Here is a 15,900-nt window from a genome sequence, read left to right on the forward strand (position 1 = left end):
TTACATTTTATATGAGTTAGGCTAGTAGTGATTTATAAACGTTACATGGGTAAAAAAATAAATAAGCAGGCATAGTTTATGTATATCATTGTCATCACAAGAGATATGGTGAAGAGAGATAAGTATTGATGACAGCGTGTAGGATGTCTGTGCCATGAATAGTGTGAGTACCAAGCATCTTTATTTTTTTTTTTTTTTATTAAACAATATTCATGTACAAACAATAAGGCAATAATAATAGTTGTAAACATCAAACGTACAAATCAGGTGCAGATGTATAAAACAACAATACACATACATAAAAAATTTTAATAATAATTAAATGCAAAATAATAATAAAAAATTTTTTATAATAATAAAAATAATAATAAGGGGCTAGGGTTTTTCATTTAAATCATATTCACAAATGATGGACAAAAGACTAGTTGCATTTTTTTCCTAATCACTTTAAGGGCTTTTATAAATGAAACAAATTCAGCATGAAATGCAAAAAACCTCGGTATCACCTTTTGGTATTTTGATTTATGTACAAAAAATTTCCCAAGCATGAGGATATTATTAACCAAGAAATTGTCTCTGTTATTTTCCAGTAAAAGTCCATATGTAATGTCCTTTGCAGTGAAGTTTTCGAGGAGAAATATTTTTGGGTAAAGCCAGTCATAAATATCAGTCCATAAGGCCTCCACATACATGCAGTGAAAAAACAAATGCTCTGTGGTTTTAATGTCAGTACCAAGCATCTCCAGGTGCTTCTTTAAGAACCAGGACAAAAAAAGTTATGTGCACCCTATACATTATGATGAACTCTTTCCCTGCCATTGACGAGCTATCTCGTTACTTAAGAGAAAACATTTGCATAAAAAACGTGTTCCTGATACATTTTTATGTTCGTCCTCAATACCTCGATTATTCACTTACCCAATTTATGAAACGACTGAAGCCAAAACGTTATTTACTCATTTTAAACTCTGTGTATGATTTGAAAATCGTTCTGATTCTGATCTCTTAACTAAATTAATTGACAAAAAAAACTATTATTTTCGCTTTTTGTTAAAAAATTTTTTTTAAAGAAAAATACCCTTTTTAAGAATTTATAAGCAGAGAAAAAATATAAGTGTTTCCGCATTTGTTTGTTTATTGTTTGTTTGAAAGCAGACGGTCTGTTCTATCATTTAAAATATTTGTATTTTTCTACATTTTTAAAATAAAATTTTCCTGGTAGGCATTTTGTGAAATTTTTGTGAAAATCACAAAAAAATGCCAGCGGGCAACTTTTCAAAAAATGTCTGGTGGGGAATGAGTTAAAGGATCAAGAAAAAGGACAGGATATGGCATGGTTATTTTGTAAGTCATTGTAATGTTCTGTCATTGTTTAATAAACAATTATGGCACTTTTTTCAAGTTTTAGTTTTTTCCTGTAAATGGCCCAATAAATACCGTACTGTGACCACCACACAGAGGTAGGCTACTACCGCATCATGATTTTTTTTAAATAATTTTTTTATGTTTGAGTCACATCCCTACTCAATTTAGAAAAACTTTTTAAGGTAAAAATTAAATAAATCAAGAGACTCTTGTTTAGGCAGCTGTGTAAACCGTTCTTCGGCCGTTTCTCAATCCGAAGGCTGCAGCCTCCGTTGGTTGTGTTTTATAGGCTACATACGTCATCAAGACTGTCTTATTTTATAATATTAACTATTGTAAAGTTGACTATTTTTTATATTAATCGTAAATTGTTGTATTATTCATATGACTTGCGAATGTTATGCTCAGTTAACTTAAATGAAACAGGTCTGATGACGTATAGAGCCTGCATATGAGACCTCCGCAGGCTGCAGCCTTCGGTTTAACGAAGGGCTTTCATCTCTCACTGGGTCTGTGTCGAGGTCTGTGTGTCCCAGGTGCTGTATGATTTAAACACTTCATCATCTTATTTAAATAAAAGTGTGGACCGAACTTTTGTCATGCTCTGTCAGCTTGTTAAACCATTGTCATATTTTAAATAAATGTATTGTAATGCTAACAAGTAAATGTAACATTGCTGCTGTTTTGCATCTGAAAAAGCTTCTTTGGTCTGTACTGTACTTTAAAAACTACGTTACAAAATGTTAATAGCATTTTATGACAAATCACAACATTCTTTGTGATGATGAATCGGTTTAATCATTTTTACGTACAGGTGAACCAGCCGGTCGCCAGCTGCAGGGGGCGCCAAAGAGCGCATTACTGCTTATTTATCGACTTGAATGAGTGAAAAAATGAGCACAAAACTTAAAACATCAACCCAGAATGTCACGTATTTAACACAGAATAAACAGCAAAATATTTTACCGGGTGATATGTATGATTTGCCATAATAATGCCATCTTTCCTATACAAATAAGTAACAAGAGCCTTGTCTAAAGTTTGGTCTGTCTCGTGTGTGACCTCTAGTGGACACAGAACCAGATTTATAGACGGTTATTGGCAAAATGTCAAATGAATTAAAATAATTAAAAAGTAATGACTTAATACAGTTTTGTAAATGCAATAATGTTAAAAATAAATAATTAATAATTATCAGATTTATTCACATTTTTATTGCTACAGACATAAATTACAATAAACAATTGAGTGGGTTGTGACACTATCATTGCTCACTTGTAAACTGCTGACATGAATTGTTTGAAGGCCAGATGTCTAGTGTCCTGTGGATACATGTACTTATTGTGGCATTAGATTCAATTTTTTTATCACTGCTTTATATCTGACATGAAGCCAATTTATAAAAACAAAGTCAACAAACTTTGAGTGATACTTGTATGGCAGAAAAAAAGGACAAAAAATGGAATCAATGTTTTATTTCATTGGAATTTAACATACTTTCCTATAGACCACTGAATACACCTTATCTGATTGAAAATATTTCATTTTCAAAATGACAATTAAAGGATGGAAAAAACAGGAACAGAGCAGCTCAAATTGCTCATAAAATACAATCACAGCATGTTGTGTCAATGGGCGTGAGAAGTTATTTGGGAAATTTTGACATTGACTCACTCAATTGTCTGTTTTCATAAAGGACACTTCATCTGAAAATAAATGCCTGCATCTTGGCACCCAGAAGATTAAACCAGATTTCAACATTTAATCACCCTGAACTAAGAAAAATTTAAATGTCACAAATACACAAAAACATCCTGAAAATCAAACAGAAATGTTTGTAGACCTGATTTGATGACAGTATAGTTTATCTTCTGTTTAATGGACTTTGTGCTTTGTATCGGCTGAATTATCTGTTCCCAAAGTTGATATTAAAGAACACCATAAATGACTCCTGAATAACTATACTGATTTCTTTTCTGTTCGAAACTGTCAACGAGTGCTAAAATTACAAGTAGATTTAGGTGCAACTGGGTTGTGAAAATTAAAGTGCACAAATATTGAATGTAGACAGGCACAAAGACAAAAAATTGATAGAAAAGTTACAAAGAAAATTACAAAAAAAGAGATGCTTGTTCAGTTATGGGTGTTTGATCACAGCATGTTGGTGAGGTCACTGACTAGGGGTGGGAATCACGACATCACGATACAGTATGGTACTTGCAATCAGTGTTGGGGGTAACGTATTACAAGTCACGTGCATAATGTAATAATATTACTTTTCTGAAGTAACGCATAAAGTAACGCATTACTTTATAAATGTACACATTATTATGTGAGTTACTTTTTTAAAAAAGTAATACAAGTTACTTCTCAGTTTAATTAATTTGTTTGATAAAAAAATGTATTGAATTAAACTGAATGAGTCACGTAGAATTACGCAATCTATGCGTGTGCGCCTGAGCGAGAACAGTTTGAGTCAGAAATGGATATGGCACGCTAGAACTTGATATTTTTGAGATGGAAATATGCAAATGAAAGAGATCAAGTCTTAGCCAAGTAAGAAAAAGTAACGCAAAAGTAACTTAAAAGTATTACTTTCCATGAAAAGTAACTAAGGTGACACAATTAGTTACTTTTTTGGGGGAGTAACTTAATATTGTTATGCATAACTTTTTAAAGTAACTTTCCCCAACACTGCTCGCAATACATATTATAGCTGTATATTGCTAGCAATCATATAATGATACATCATAATATCTGTCTAACTATGAAAACAAAATGGCCGTGAAAATGTTAAAGGGATAGTTCACCCAAAAATAAAAATTCTGTAATCATTTACCCACCATCATGTAGGGCCCTATAAAATCCGTTTTATTTTTTCCCAAATTCCGTTTTATTTTTTCCCAAATTCCGTTTTCTCCGTTTTAATTTTTGCAAATTCCGTTTTATCCGTTTTAATTTTTGGCAAATATATTTTTTACCCTTTACTGTTATTTTAGTCATAAAAAAGTGTGCCTTTAATGTTAATGATTAAAATGTAAATGAAACGACGGGAGGGGCGTGTCGCCCAGATTTACTTCCCCCGGTCTGCATTTCCCCCAGACATACGTTCGTCTCCCACACAAAAACAAAATTTTATTCAAAATATGTAAAATTCCGCAAAATTCCGCGTTAATACTAGAGTCCGTGTTATTTGGCCAATTCCGCGATTCCGTCCGCGATTCCGTGATCGCGGAAATTATAGGGCCCTAATCATGTTGTTACAAACCTGTATAAATATATTTTTTCTGATAAACACGAAGATATTTTAATGGAATGTTTGTAACCTAACCGTTTATGAGCACTATTTACTTCAATCATTTTTATTTTTGGGTGAACTATCCCTTTAAGTGCAGGTTTTCTCTTATCTCTTCTCGCATTTCTCACTCATTATCAATCAAATGGGCTATCAATCAAATGGGCAGTGATTGTCATGTAGGACTCTGTGGCCCATGAAGTCCAACCATCACACGTTTGTGCAACCATCTGTGCACTCTGTGTATTTCATACCTTGGTTCCAGTGTTTTCAGGACTTGGCAAAAACCATTTTCGACCATGCATTATGGGCGAAGGTCCTTGCAAATACATACAACCATTGACTTCACAATACTGGCATCTCTTCTTGGGAATAAGAAATAAAGTTTCACTTTAAACATTGCATTCACGGCTGCTCGTTGACTTGTAACATAAGCATCCTCCATTTTCTCAATAAGATCAGGGTGAATAGGCATTGTATGTTCGTGGTATTGGCCCTGTACTTTACCCAGGCAGTTCTTGCAATACTGTTTGTCCCATCAATGGTATAAAATTAAAAGTGGATCCAGACATTGGACTTTATTGTGGCTGGGGCATTTATTATTTTAATCGCATCCTAACCTCTAATAGTAGCTAACTAATGTTCATGTTTACCTCATTTATGTGTTGAGCGCCACCTCAAGGAGACATAAAGTAGCAGCGCTGGGAGCAGGGATATTTATTCAGAGCACTTTATTAAAAAAAAAATATATATTGATATTTGTCCCAAACCCATCACTGACCTCACTTAGGTCAAAGGTCACATGCTCAGATAAGTGTGCATAGCTCTTCGTCGGTTATCTGGTTGACCTTCATGATTTTGTGGAGCTGTTCTGTGTAGCGTGCTCTGTCCTGAAGGAAGTGAGGAATGCGTACACGCTCCATCAGAGCCAGACCCTTCAGACGATCCACATCCTCATAAGATACCTGCACAATTCACACACAGTTAAAGGCGGGGTGCATGATTTTTTGAAAAACACTTGGGAAAAGGGAGTAGAGACGAGTACCAAAACACACTTGTAGACAATCAGCAGTAAGGGGCGTGTCTACTAAATGACATCGTTGCCTGGGTTGCGTATATGTGAGGCGGGTCTATCAAAAGAAGGTCCAGATTCTATTGGGGTAGGGGCGTGTTTGTTTAGGTGATTTCAAATAGCAACATTGGCTTTCAGAGATCATGAACCCCGCCTTTAAGACAATCTGTTTGAAAATGTTGTGTGAATCGTGAAAAAAACCTATGTTTTGTCCGTATAAAGTAACCCCCCGCAAAAAAATCCAAAATTTTATGTTAAAGTCAGCACAAAGCAATATCAAATATGTGTTCTGAGTTTGTCACATCACAAAAATATGCGTTATTAACCACCCAGCCAAATTTGAATGGTAAAAAAAGACAAGTAAATAAATCGAGTTATCAAAATCTTGGGAAAACAGGCAGGATTCTCTGCTCTCAAATGCTGGGGGTGTGTCTATTGTCTGCGCTAAAACCACACCCACTCATGGGAAAGCTGTCATCTCTCTTAATTTTCAAACCGTGGGTCTTCTTACATGAAAGTCGCCATCATGTTTCTACAGTAGCCCTAAACAGACAAACTGTTTTACAGAACGCGTTTAGTCAATATGTTGGTTCAGACGACGACATGTTTGTCCTGTGGCGCTACCATAGCTTCTCTATGCGTTTTGAAATTGAGGTTGATTGCAATTTGCAATCTCACCACTAGATGCCACTAAAAACTATTGTACCTTTAAAGGTGCAGTGTGTAAATTTTAGCGGTATCTAGTGGTGAGGTTGCGAACTGCAACCAATGGCTCCGTTCACTGCTCACCCCTCGCTTTTGAAATGCATAGAGAAGCTACGGTAGCCACCACCGGACAAACATATAATCTTCGGAGACAACTTAGTAAAAAAGTTTCTCCATTAAGGGCTTCTGTAGAAACATGGTGAGGTCTTCCATGTAAGGGGACCCTTGGTATGTAGATAAAAATGTCTCTTTCTCAGGTAATAAAAACATAACAGTTCATTATGAAAGGTCTTTATACACCCCTGATAATATAGTTTTGTATATTTTTTTGCATTTCTGTCAAGAGATCCTACTAATAATTACACACTGCACCTTTAAAACAACATAGTTAGTACAAGTAAAGCCACTGTTCAGAAAACTGTGGTTATGGAGGCTGAATGAGTCGTGAACGATGCATCAGTGATAACTATAAAAAATGTCAGCAACCAATGCATGAAAAACTTTGAACAAACCTTTCCTAGGGCCATAAGACGATGAAAGTCAATCTTGTCTCTGTATCTGAGGATCTTCAGAATACCATCTAGATAAACCTGGTCCTTACTGAAACAACCTGAACAACAAACATCATACATGATTTACACATATCAATACAATGCTTAAATAAGTTTCAGTCATTTTTGTTTGGCTCAGCTGTACATATGAACCGTATTGTCATACTGGATGGACAGTTAGATAAGGCCAAGCATATCCAGACTGTTACTGCATGGCTCCGTAGTAGTAATAAAACTTTCACGTGTAATATACGCATCACCATCTTTGGTATTTACTTTAGTCACTTTTACAATTGTTATTGCAATGATTGACAGCTATCAAAAAATAAACAAGCTTCTACAAAGAGTCCTGCTTTCATGCTATTTTGCAATATGAACACAACTATTGGAGAGTTTGACTGTGTAAAAGCCATGTTTTTAAAGGAATAGTTCACCCAAAAATGAAAATTCTGTCATAATTTACTCACCCTCATGTTGTTACAAACCTATATACATTTCTTTTTTCTGATGAACAGAAAGGAAGATATGTTGAGAAATGTTAGTAACTAAACCATTCGTGGCCCCATTTACTTCCATAGTATTCTTTCTTCCTACTGTGGAAGTGAATGGGGTCCACGAATGGTTTGGTTACAAACCTTTCTCAAAATATTTTCTTTGTGTTCATCAGAACAACGAAATTTATGCGGATTTGTAACAACCTGAGAGTGAGTAAATGATGACAGAATTTTCATTTTTGGGTGAACTATCCCTTTAAAGAGTCAAATGCAAACAAGTGCGAAATTTGGGTAAGCAGCACCACAAATCAAAGTGATCACCTGGCTGTGCTGTGTCTGTCTGTCCGCGTTTGGCTCTGACACAGTAGTCCCACCTCGTGTTTGGGTCATGGACAAATCGGCCCAGGTCGTGAAACAGCTGTGAGAAGGACATATGGCTGGCTTTGTGTACGGTGTAGTACAATAATGCGGCCCGCCATAGGACTGGGTCCTTGCGGAAGAGCACGCTGTGAATGCTGGCCAGCCCCTCTTCAGTGGGGTTGATGGGTCGTAGGTTGTGTTTTTTTCTGCCCACGCTGCTGCTCCACGGCTGGTGACTGTTGTTGATGCCTCTGAAGTAGTGTGTACCTGATTGGACGCAGTTGAGTCCATGCATCAAATCATAATAATGTAAGGATCATACGCATTAATGTCATAGTACAGCACAATTTATTTCTTCAATGACTTAAAGTATTACATTGCCTAAATGTCGTTGTTTGTGCCATGCTTTTGAAAATGTGTTTTTAACAGTATTGCATTAATATAATGATAATAATATAACGAGTCTGGCAAATGCATAAACGTTAGTGAATGTTTAAGTCAACACAGGCATCATTTATGCAAGGCACTGATAAGCAATCATACCGATCTCATGTCTCAGCATTCCTTCTAGCCACTGCTCTCTGGCAGCACAGATGTTTATGGTAAGGGTAGGCCTGCCATTCACCACAGTCATTGATGCTCTGGACAGCAGATCATCGGTAAGATTAACCACAATCTGCGGAGAATAAATGAAATCATGTCACTCATTTTATTTTTGTGAGTAGGTTTTAATGATGTCACCATCAAATTTTAAATAATGTGATACCTAAATTCAGGAATTAAGGGAAAACGCCTACGTTTTTCAATATTTTACTATGTACCTTAAAGGAGTAGTCCACTTTATAGATGGGGCCCATTGACTTACCATAGTATTTTTTTTCCTACTATAAAAAGTCAATGGACCCCATCTTTTAAGTGGACTACTCCTTTAACTTGGACAAATTAATACATACTTATCTTTTTTCAATGTGTGCACTTAATCTTTGTACAGCATGTCGTGAATGTGTTAGCATTTAGCCTAGCCCCATTCATTCCTTAGGATCCAAACAGGGATGAATTTAGAAGCCACTTAAAGACTGTTACATGAGTAGTTACACAAGTTAAAGGATTAGTCCATTTTTTTTTAGATCCAGATAATTTACTCAACTCCATGTCATCCAAAATGATGATGTCTTTCTTTGTTCAGTCGAGAAGAAATGATGTTTTTTGAAGAAAACATTCCAGGATTTTTCTCATTTTAATGGACTTTAATGGACCCCAACACGTAATAGTTTTAATGCAGTTTCCAAGAACTCTAAATGATCTCAAACGAGGCATAAGGGTCTTATCTAGCGAACCGATTGTTATTTTTGACAAGGAAAATAAAAAAATATGCACTTTTAAACCACAACTTCTCGTCTATCTCCGTTCCTGTGACACGCCAGCGCAACTTCATGCAATACGGCATCACGTCAAGAGGTCACAGATGACGAATGCGAAACTATCCCCAGTTTTTACAAGTATGGAAAAGAGGACCGTTCCGACATTGTTGTATGTCGAATGATACTAATTAATGTCTTTGTGTCAGTTTATTGTTTAAAATGGTCCGAAAATGTGCGTTTCATATATGTCACACAATTACGCAATTACGTGAGGTCGCTCTGGCACGTCAGGACCGGAGATAGACGAGAAGTTTATGGTTTAAAAGTGCATATTTTTTATTTGTCATGTCAATAATGACAATCGTTTCGCTAGATAAGACCCTAATGCCTCATTTGAGATCGTTTAGAGTCCTTTGAAACTCTGTTAAAAATGCAATTTTAAACTGCATTAAATCTGTTACGTGTTGGGGTCCATTAAAGTCCATTAAAATGAGAAAAATCCTGGAATGTTTTCCTCAAAAAATTATTTCTTCTCAACTGAACAAAGAAAGACATCAACATTTTGGATGACATTGTGGTGAGTAAATTATTTGTTTTTTTTAGAAAATGGACTAATCCTTTAAATATGGTGGCACAAAATAAAATGTGGTGATTTTTTTAAGCGGATAAAAAATGAGAACTATATTGTATGGTGGAAGAGCACTTAGTTTGCAGCACTTCGACCCCAGTAATATCATCACTCCTGTGGTTGTGCTCTCTTTAAAATAAAGATTAAAAGATTTTAAAACTGTATGGTACCTTTCCAGTTATGTTTTTTAGGTTGAGTTTGAACTACTGTTATCGTGGTGATGGTCCATATGTTGAATGTGGTTTTAATTGTTTCTTTATCCAGTCTGTATCTCTCACTCTCACCTCTCCCATACATCCTTCCTTTTCCATGTACTTTTTGACATGGTACCAGATGCGGCTCTTGGTGAGGAGGTTTCCTCCTGTAGCTTGCTCAAACTTCTCATATGATCCGTATTTCAGCAAAGCCGACTCCATGATCCGCACAGCCTGAGAACAGCAGACAAACAGACCTCATCCGCTGCATATAGATCATCGACACAGATCAATGTTTAAATGTTATATAATGAATCATTTTAGTAATATACTTTTTATTTGCTAATGTCATTGTTAAGTCATTTTCTAACATGATCTTAAAGGTTATATAGCACAAATATAAGCAGTTCTAAATGTAGGTTTGAGAGGAGCCGAAACATTCAGGCCTGTCAATCATCATTATGGGCGTATATAAGGCAGCCTCAGCGTCCAGCTGCAATTTTTCTGGCATCCCTCCTCCTCCCCTTCTTCTCCTTAACTGCTCTCTTTCTTCCTCTTTGCAGTTCTGTTGCGGGGGGTTGAACTTGGGGCTCGAGCCCCGGCCTCAGGTTAGCTCTCTCTGAAGGTTAAGAGCTCCCTTCGAGGACAGCAAGCCAAGTTCGTTTACCATTATCAATCCTTAAGATCTGAATGCGCAGGCGAACTAATGAAATAATATTAATAATAATAAAACATGCATGTAGTTTCTGGGGTATAACTGCTGTTGGAAAAGATGAACCAATATGAATGTTTACAGCAACATTGTCCTTTAAAGGAAAAGTTAATCCAAAACTGAAAATTCTATCATAATTTACTCCCCCTAATACCATCCCATGCAATTAAGATCATGACGATGTGCTAATCAGAAACATTTTAAGAGATGAGTTTTTAGTATTTTGACAAGGTTGACATACGATTCACCAAACATGATTCAGAAGAAAGGTTAATAGTTTCACACATTTGCTGTATGTGTTAAATAAGTCAAGAAGTCCACAAAACGTAATAAAAGTCAGCTCACTGTATGATGTCATGAATGCATAACTTCAACTGGGTTTGGTGTGTTTTGATTTATGAGTCGTGATTTGTGGTCTATCAGGATAAGCCTGAGGGAAAATCCACAGTGTGGTCAGCACTCTGAGATGATCAGTGTAATAAACTCTGATGTCATTACCAGTGTTGGTTTGGCTCTGCCTTAGAGCTCACAGATGCATAAAAAACTATTAAGCTTAACTATCTAAGAGCAACAACTGTGACATTTAGACCAATGATCCATTGTTTGCCACAGCGCAAAATGCTTTATTAGCCATGCATAGCGCTTCAAGCATAGCCCTTACCTGTGGGATGAAGCGGTCTGAAGTGTTGCTATGCCTTGCCAGAACTTGTGCTGAGACGGGGTTGCTGTACTCAAACTGAGGATTGTAGTTAAAGTCTGATTTAAAAAACCTGGCCCGCTCTTTCTCCACATTAGATGGCTTTATAGCAGTAAGTATGCACAACTTCTTGACTGAGTTCTCCCCATCACGACCAGCAGGGCATCCTCTGTACAGCTGGGGCAGTTTTGTACCACGGAAAGTGGCCGGGCAACTGTTCTTGGGCTTGGGGCAAGGGGACAGGTGGATGATGCTGCCCTGCACAGCAATATTGTTCAATTGTCTGGTACTGCTGGTAGAGAAACAGGAAAAAACTGACTGAGTGTGCCTTGCATCTCTGCAACCAATGCCCAGGCCACTTGTCACGAGTGGTTCAAGGGTTGGCCGGTGTCCACCCTTGTGTGTTGCTGTGGAGACTCTTTGCGCTCTTTTGGGACGCCTCTCTTCCCTATCGGTCTCTTTCTGAAGCAGCGTGCTGTGGCTACTGGTGTTAAACAAGTCCTTTAAAACATTAGAGGATACACGATCCAGACGCACCTGACTGGGGCTCACAGGTTTCTCCATGGGGCCTTGGGTGCACCTAGATGTTTCAAGTTATGGCCAAGAGAGCTGTTCTGAAAAGAAATGGAATAAGAAAGTATACTATAGATATGCTGATACCGAGACTGAACAATCATCAAGTACTTCCAAAAGCTTTCAAATTACAATCCAAAATATATTTCCGCTCTGTGTAAATGTATCTAAAATGGGATTGCTGCGGGAACCGGATGAAATTACAAGGCAAGGAAATACAGCTTGACTTAAACCTGAGACCTAGGACTGCTATTGTCATTGCAGTGCTCATTCCTCAGGAAATAAAATCTCCTTAACCCACAAAAGACAAGAAATAGATCCGAACAACACAGTGAAATGAGGCTTGTTTTAAGTACTGGTGTGTGGATTTCACAAAGTGCATTAATCATGTTTGAAAGAAAAACAAAACTACTTACCAGTCGGTATAAGAGTTCAAACTTTTAGTACTAGAGTCAAATACAGGATATTATAATCACATCCAGTATCTTTTTATTACTGCATCATTTCAGGATGAGTTTCTAAGGATGTGTTATGTCGTGCTTCTCTCTATTGTTCTGCAACACAGCACCAGTCCACGTTCCTCTTTACAATCCCACGCCTCAAAAGAAACAACAGATCTGACAGATGCACTGAAGTAGAAGAACATAGCCTACAGTAAAACTGTCTGTGCATGTTTACATCTATAGGGTTGCATTAGCTGATGTTGTAACTATAGCATCTCTTATAACATTCACAAGGAGAACTAGTCTTTAATGTAAATGCATTATATACAATAGCACAACTAAAAATAATTGACATCTGCAAACAAATCATCACATTAATCACATTAACTATGGGCATTTCCAACAAGGTTTGACAGCCAGAATGTGTAACGATTAAAAAACAATTTGAACAAGCTATTTTATCATTTTAAACAAATAAATTTCTAAACAAAAAAGTGCTTTGCATTAAAAGTGATGTTTTTTCACTGTATTGTTAAATTACGATATGACATTGTTTTTATGCAACCCACTACATGTAGTATACTTTTTTTAGTACAATAATTATGTTGGCTTGAGAAAGCCAACATACTGTTGTTGCACTTAAACTTATTATTATTATTCTTTTTCCGAGACTAAAATTTCTAACTCTAACTCGTCCTAGAGCTTTCAAGCTACAGCCATCAAACTTTGGACAGACCTTCGGTCTGATCTGACTCGAGTTGCTATATCTTTTCTAACTGATGGGACCTTCCGAATTCCTAAACGGGGTGCTGAAACACCCCAAAATTTCCATTGACTTAACATTGAGACAAACTTTGACGGGTCATAGCTGCGAGTGAGAAACTTGTAGAAACTTTTGGCTTACCACATTTAAGGAGGCTGACAGGCTGTGTAAGAACATACCTCACAATGGGGTGTAAGCTGTACTGCTGGGGTGTAAGAGGCCCCCAAAATTTCCCATTGACTTATAATGGGGCAGGAAACATGCCCATAAAAGGGAATAAAAGCGTCCCAGATGGAATATCTTCACTTTAGAGTGTCTTAGAGACATGGGGGTGGGCTCATTTTACTCAAGCATCCAATCAGTCTCTTAGGATCACCCCAGAGCTATTAAGCCACGCCCCTAGCAACAATTTTGGGTACCCTAGCAACATCTCCCATAGACTACCATTATAAAAAGCCCAGATGGATATCTTTGCACCAGAGTGTCATAGAGACATAGGGGTGGGCTCATTTTACTCAGGCATCCAATCAGTCTCTTAGGATTCTTATTGAGGTATTAAGCCACGCCCCTAGCAACAAAATATGAAGACCCTAGCAACATAATAAACAAAGCCTTATATCTCTGGATCTGAACATCGTAGAGACACAGGGGTTGGACCGTTTTACTTGTGGCTTGAAGTGTAATCATTATGGGATGCCAATTTTCTCCCTAGCAACCAAACTTAGTACCCTAGCAACGGAATAAACAAAGCCTTATATCTCCGCTTCAGAACATCATAGAGACACGGGGGTTGGACCGTTTTACTTGTGGCTTGAAGTGTGATCATTATGGGATGCCAATTTTCTCCCTAGCAACCAAACTTAGTACCCTAGTAACGGAATAAACAAAGCCTTATATCTCCGCATCAGAACATTGTAGAGACACGGGGGTTGGACCGTTTTACTTGTGGCTTGAAGGGTGATCATTATGGGATGCCAATTTTCTCCCTAGCAACCAAACTTAGTACCCTAGCAACGCAATAAATGTTAGCTTCATGCTAGCTTCCTGCTAATCATGCTAGCTTCATGCTAGCTTCATGCTAATCATGCTAACATCATGCTAGCTTCATGCTAATCATGCTAGCTTCATGCTAATCATGCTAACTTCATGCTAGCTTCATGCTAATCATGCTAACATCATGCTAGCTTCATGCTAATCATGCTAGCATCATGCTAGCTTCATGCTAATCATGCTAGCATCATGCTAGCTTCATGTTAATCATGCTAGCATCATGCTAGCTTCATGCTAATCATGCTAGCATCATGCTAGCTTCATGCTAATCATGCTAGCATCATGCTAGCTTCATGCTAATCATGCTAGCTTCATGCTAATCATGCTAACATCAAGCTAGCTTCATGCTAATCATGCTAGCATCATGCTAGCTTCATGCTAACATCATGCTAGCTTCATGCTAATCATGCTAGCATCATGCTAGCTTCATGCTAATCATGCTAACTTCATGCTAATCATGCTAGCATCATGCTAGCTTCATGCTAATCATGCTAGCTTCATGCTAATCATGCTAGCAACAAGCTAGCTTCATGCTAATCATGCTAGCATCATGCTAGCTTCATGCTAATCATGCTAACATCATGCTAGCTTCATGGTAAATCATGCTACCTTCATACTTAAACATACTAACAGCCAGATAGCCTACTAAACTAAACTTATGTCAAACCGTTTTAAACATTCAGGCTACGCTTTCTCAAGCCAACATAAAGTTTGTCTTCAAACTTTACTATCTAGTTACCAGATACTATAGTATTTTTGAACATGAATTAATGTTAATAAATAACAGTTTATCAATTCACACTTACAGAATACTATAGTATACATTTAAAAGTGTATATTACAGTATAATACAATGTTCGCCCATCTCTACATAGATATCATTATACTACAGTTTCTTCACACAGACTCACCTGTAACTTGAATAGACTCGAGATCGCTCGCGCTGTGCTACTTTTCACCAGTAAAGTTTATGTTTACATAAAAATGACAATATGAAGATTAAAGATAAAGAGCACAAATAAACCAGACAGGATAAATATCTATTAATGCAGTTAAAGTATATACGTGCAGTTTGCAAATCTCTGTCTGCGAGTTCATAGCGAGCTCACGCGAGCGCGTTGCCATGGTGCGCTGTCAACGTCATCGAGAAAAAGCATCACTTCCGTTTCGTTCCAACTGTACAAATTCGTAATACACTTACAAAAATACTTAAAAGATCATATTTTTCTAGTACTGAGCATGCTGCCAAACGTGTCTATTTCTTTGCTTTATTAAAACTTAATTTTTAAATACTTAAGTATTTCAATCAAACATTAGAAATAGATGCTTGTTGCCATAGTGATGGCACTCATCACTATGGCGTCATCATGTAACTCCATAATAATTCAATAAAATTAGCAATCTTGAACGAGTTCTTGCAAAATAAATTAATAGAACATTCAAAAAATTTATTTTCTGTGACTCTTCCTAAAGGAATCTACATAAATGTAACAAATGGTAGTATTTACATAACATATGTGGAAAAAACTAACAACAAATTCTGTTTAAAGCCATATACGTTTAACCAGTCACACTTGTGCATGAACATAGATTAGGACTCAAGTATTTTACCTCCATATACTGGAGACACTAGGCAA

At 37.0% G+C, this 15,900-nt stretch overlaps 1 protein-coding gene across 1 annotated transcript; it reads right to left on the minus strand.

Annotated features, from left to right (window-relative positions):
* Window positions 1-2,633: 2,633 nt before the first annotated feature.
* matcap2 (microtubule associated tyrosine carboxypeptidase 2) lies at window positions 2,634-15,378 on the minus strand. Its single transcript, XM_065293445.2, has 8 exons — window positions 15,175-15,378; window positions 12,424-12,636; window positions 11,399-12,048; window positions 10,116-10,259; window positions 8,386-8,518; window positions 7,804-8,109; window positions 6,950-7,047; window positions 2,634-5,625 (listed from the first exon to the last, which is right to left on the minus strand). Exons 3-8 carry the CDS (start codon window positions 11,996-11,998, stop codon window positions 5,467-5,469), a joined length of 1,440 nt encoding a protein of 479 aa, XP_065149517.1. The 5' UTR covers window positions 11,999-12,048; window positions 12,424-12,636; window positions 15,175-15,378; the 3' UTR covers window positions 2,634-5,466.
* Window positions 15,379-15,900: the final 522 nt, after the last annotated feature.

This window comes from Paramisgurnus dabryanus, chromosome 19 (assembly GCF_030506205.2).
Source record: "Paramisgurnus dabryanus chromosome 19, PD_genome_1.1, whole genome shotgun sequence".
Taxonomy (NCBI): Eukaryota; Metazoa; Chordata; class Actinopteri; order Cypriniformes; family Cobitidae; genus Paramisgurnus; species Paramisgurnus dabryanus.

What these genes read in the sequence shown, in the direction of transcription:
- matcap2 (XM_065293445.2), bottom strand. Translation starts at nt 11,998, where the DNA reads ATGGAGAAACCTGTGAGCCCCAGTCAGGTGCGTCTGGATCGTGTATCC. An exon ending in GACAGACACAGCACAGCCAG is followed by an intron (nt 7,048 to 7,803) that starts GTGATCACTTTG and finishes TTTGTTGTTCAG; the next exon opens with GTTGTTTCAGTAAGGACCAG. An exon ending in GTCTTATGGCCCTAGGAAAG is followed by an intron (nt 5,626 to 6,949) that starts GTTTGTTCAAAG and finishes TGAATTGTGCAG; the next exon opens with GTATCTTATGAGGATGTGGA.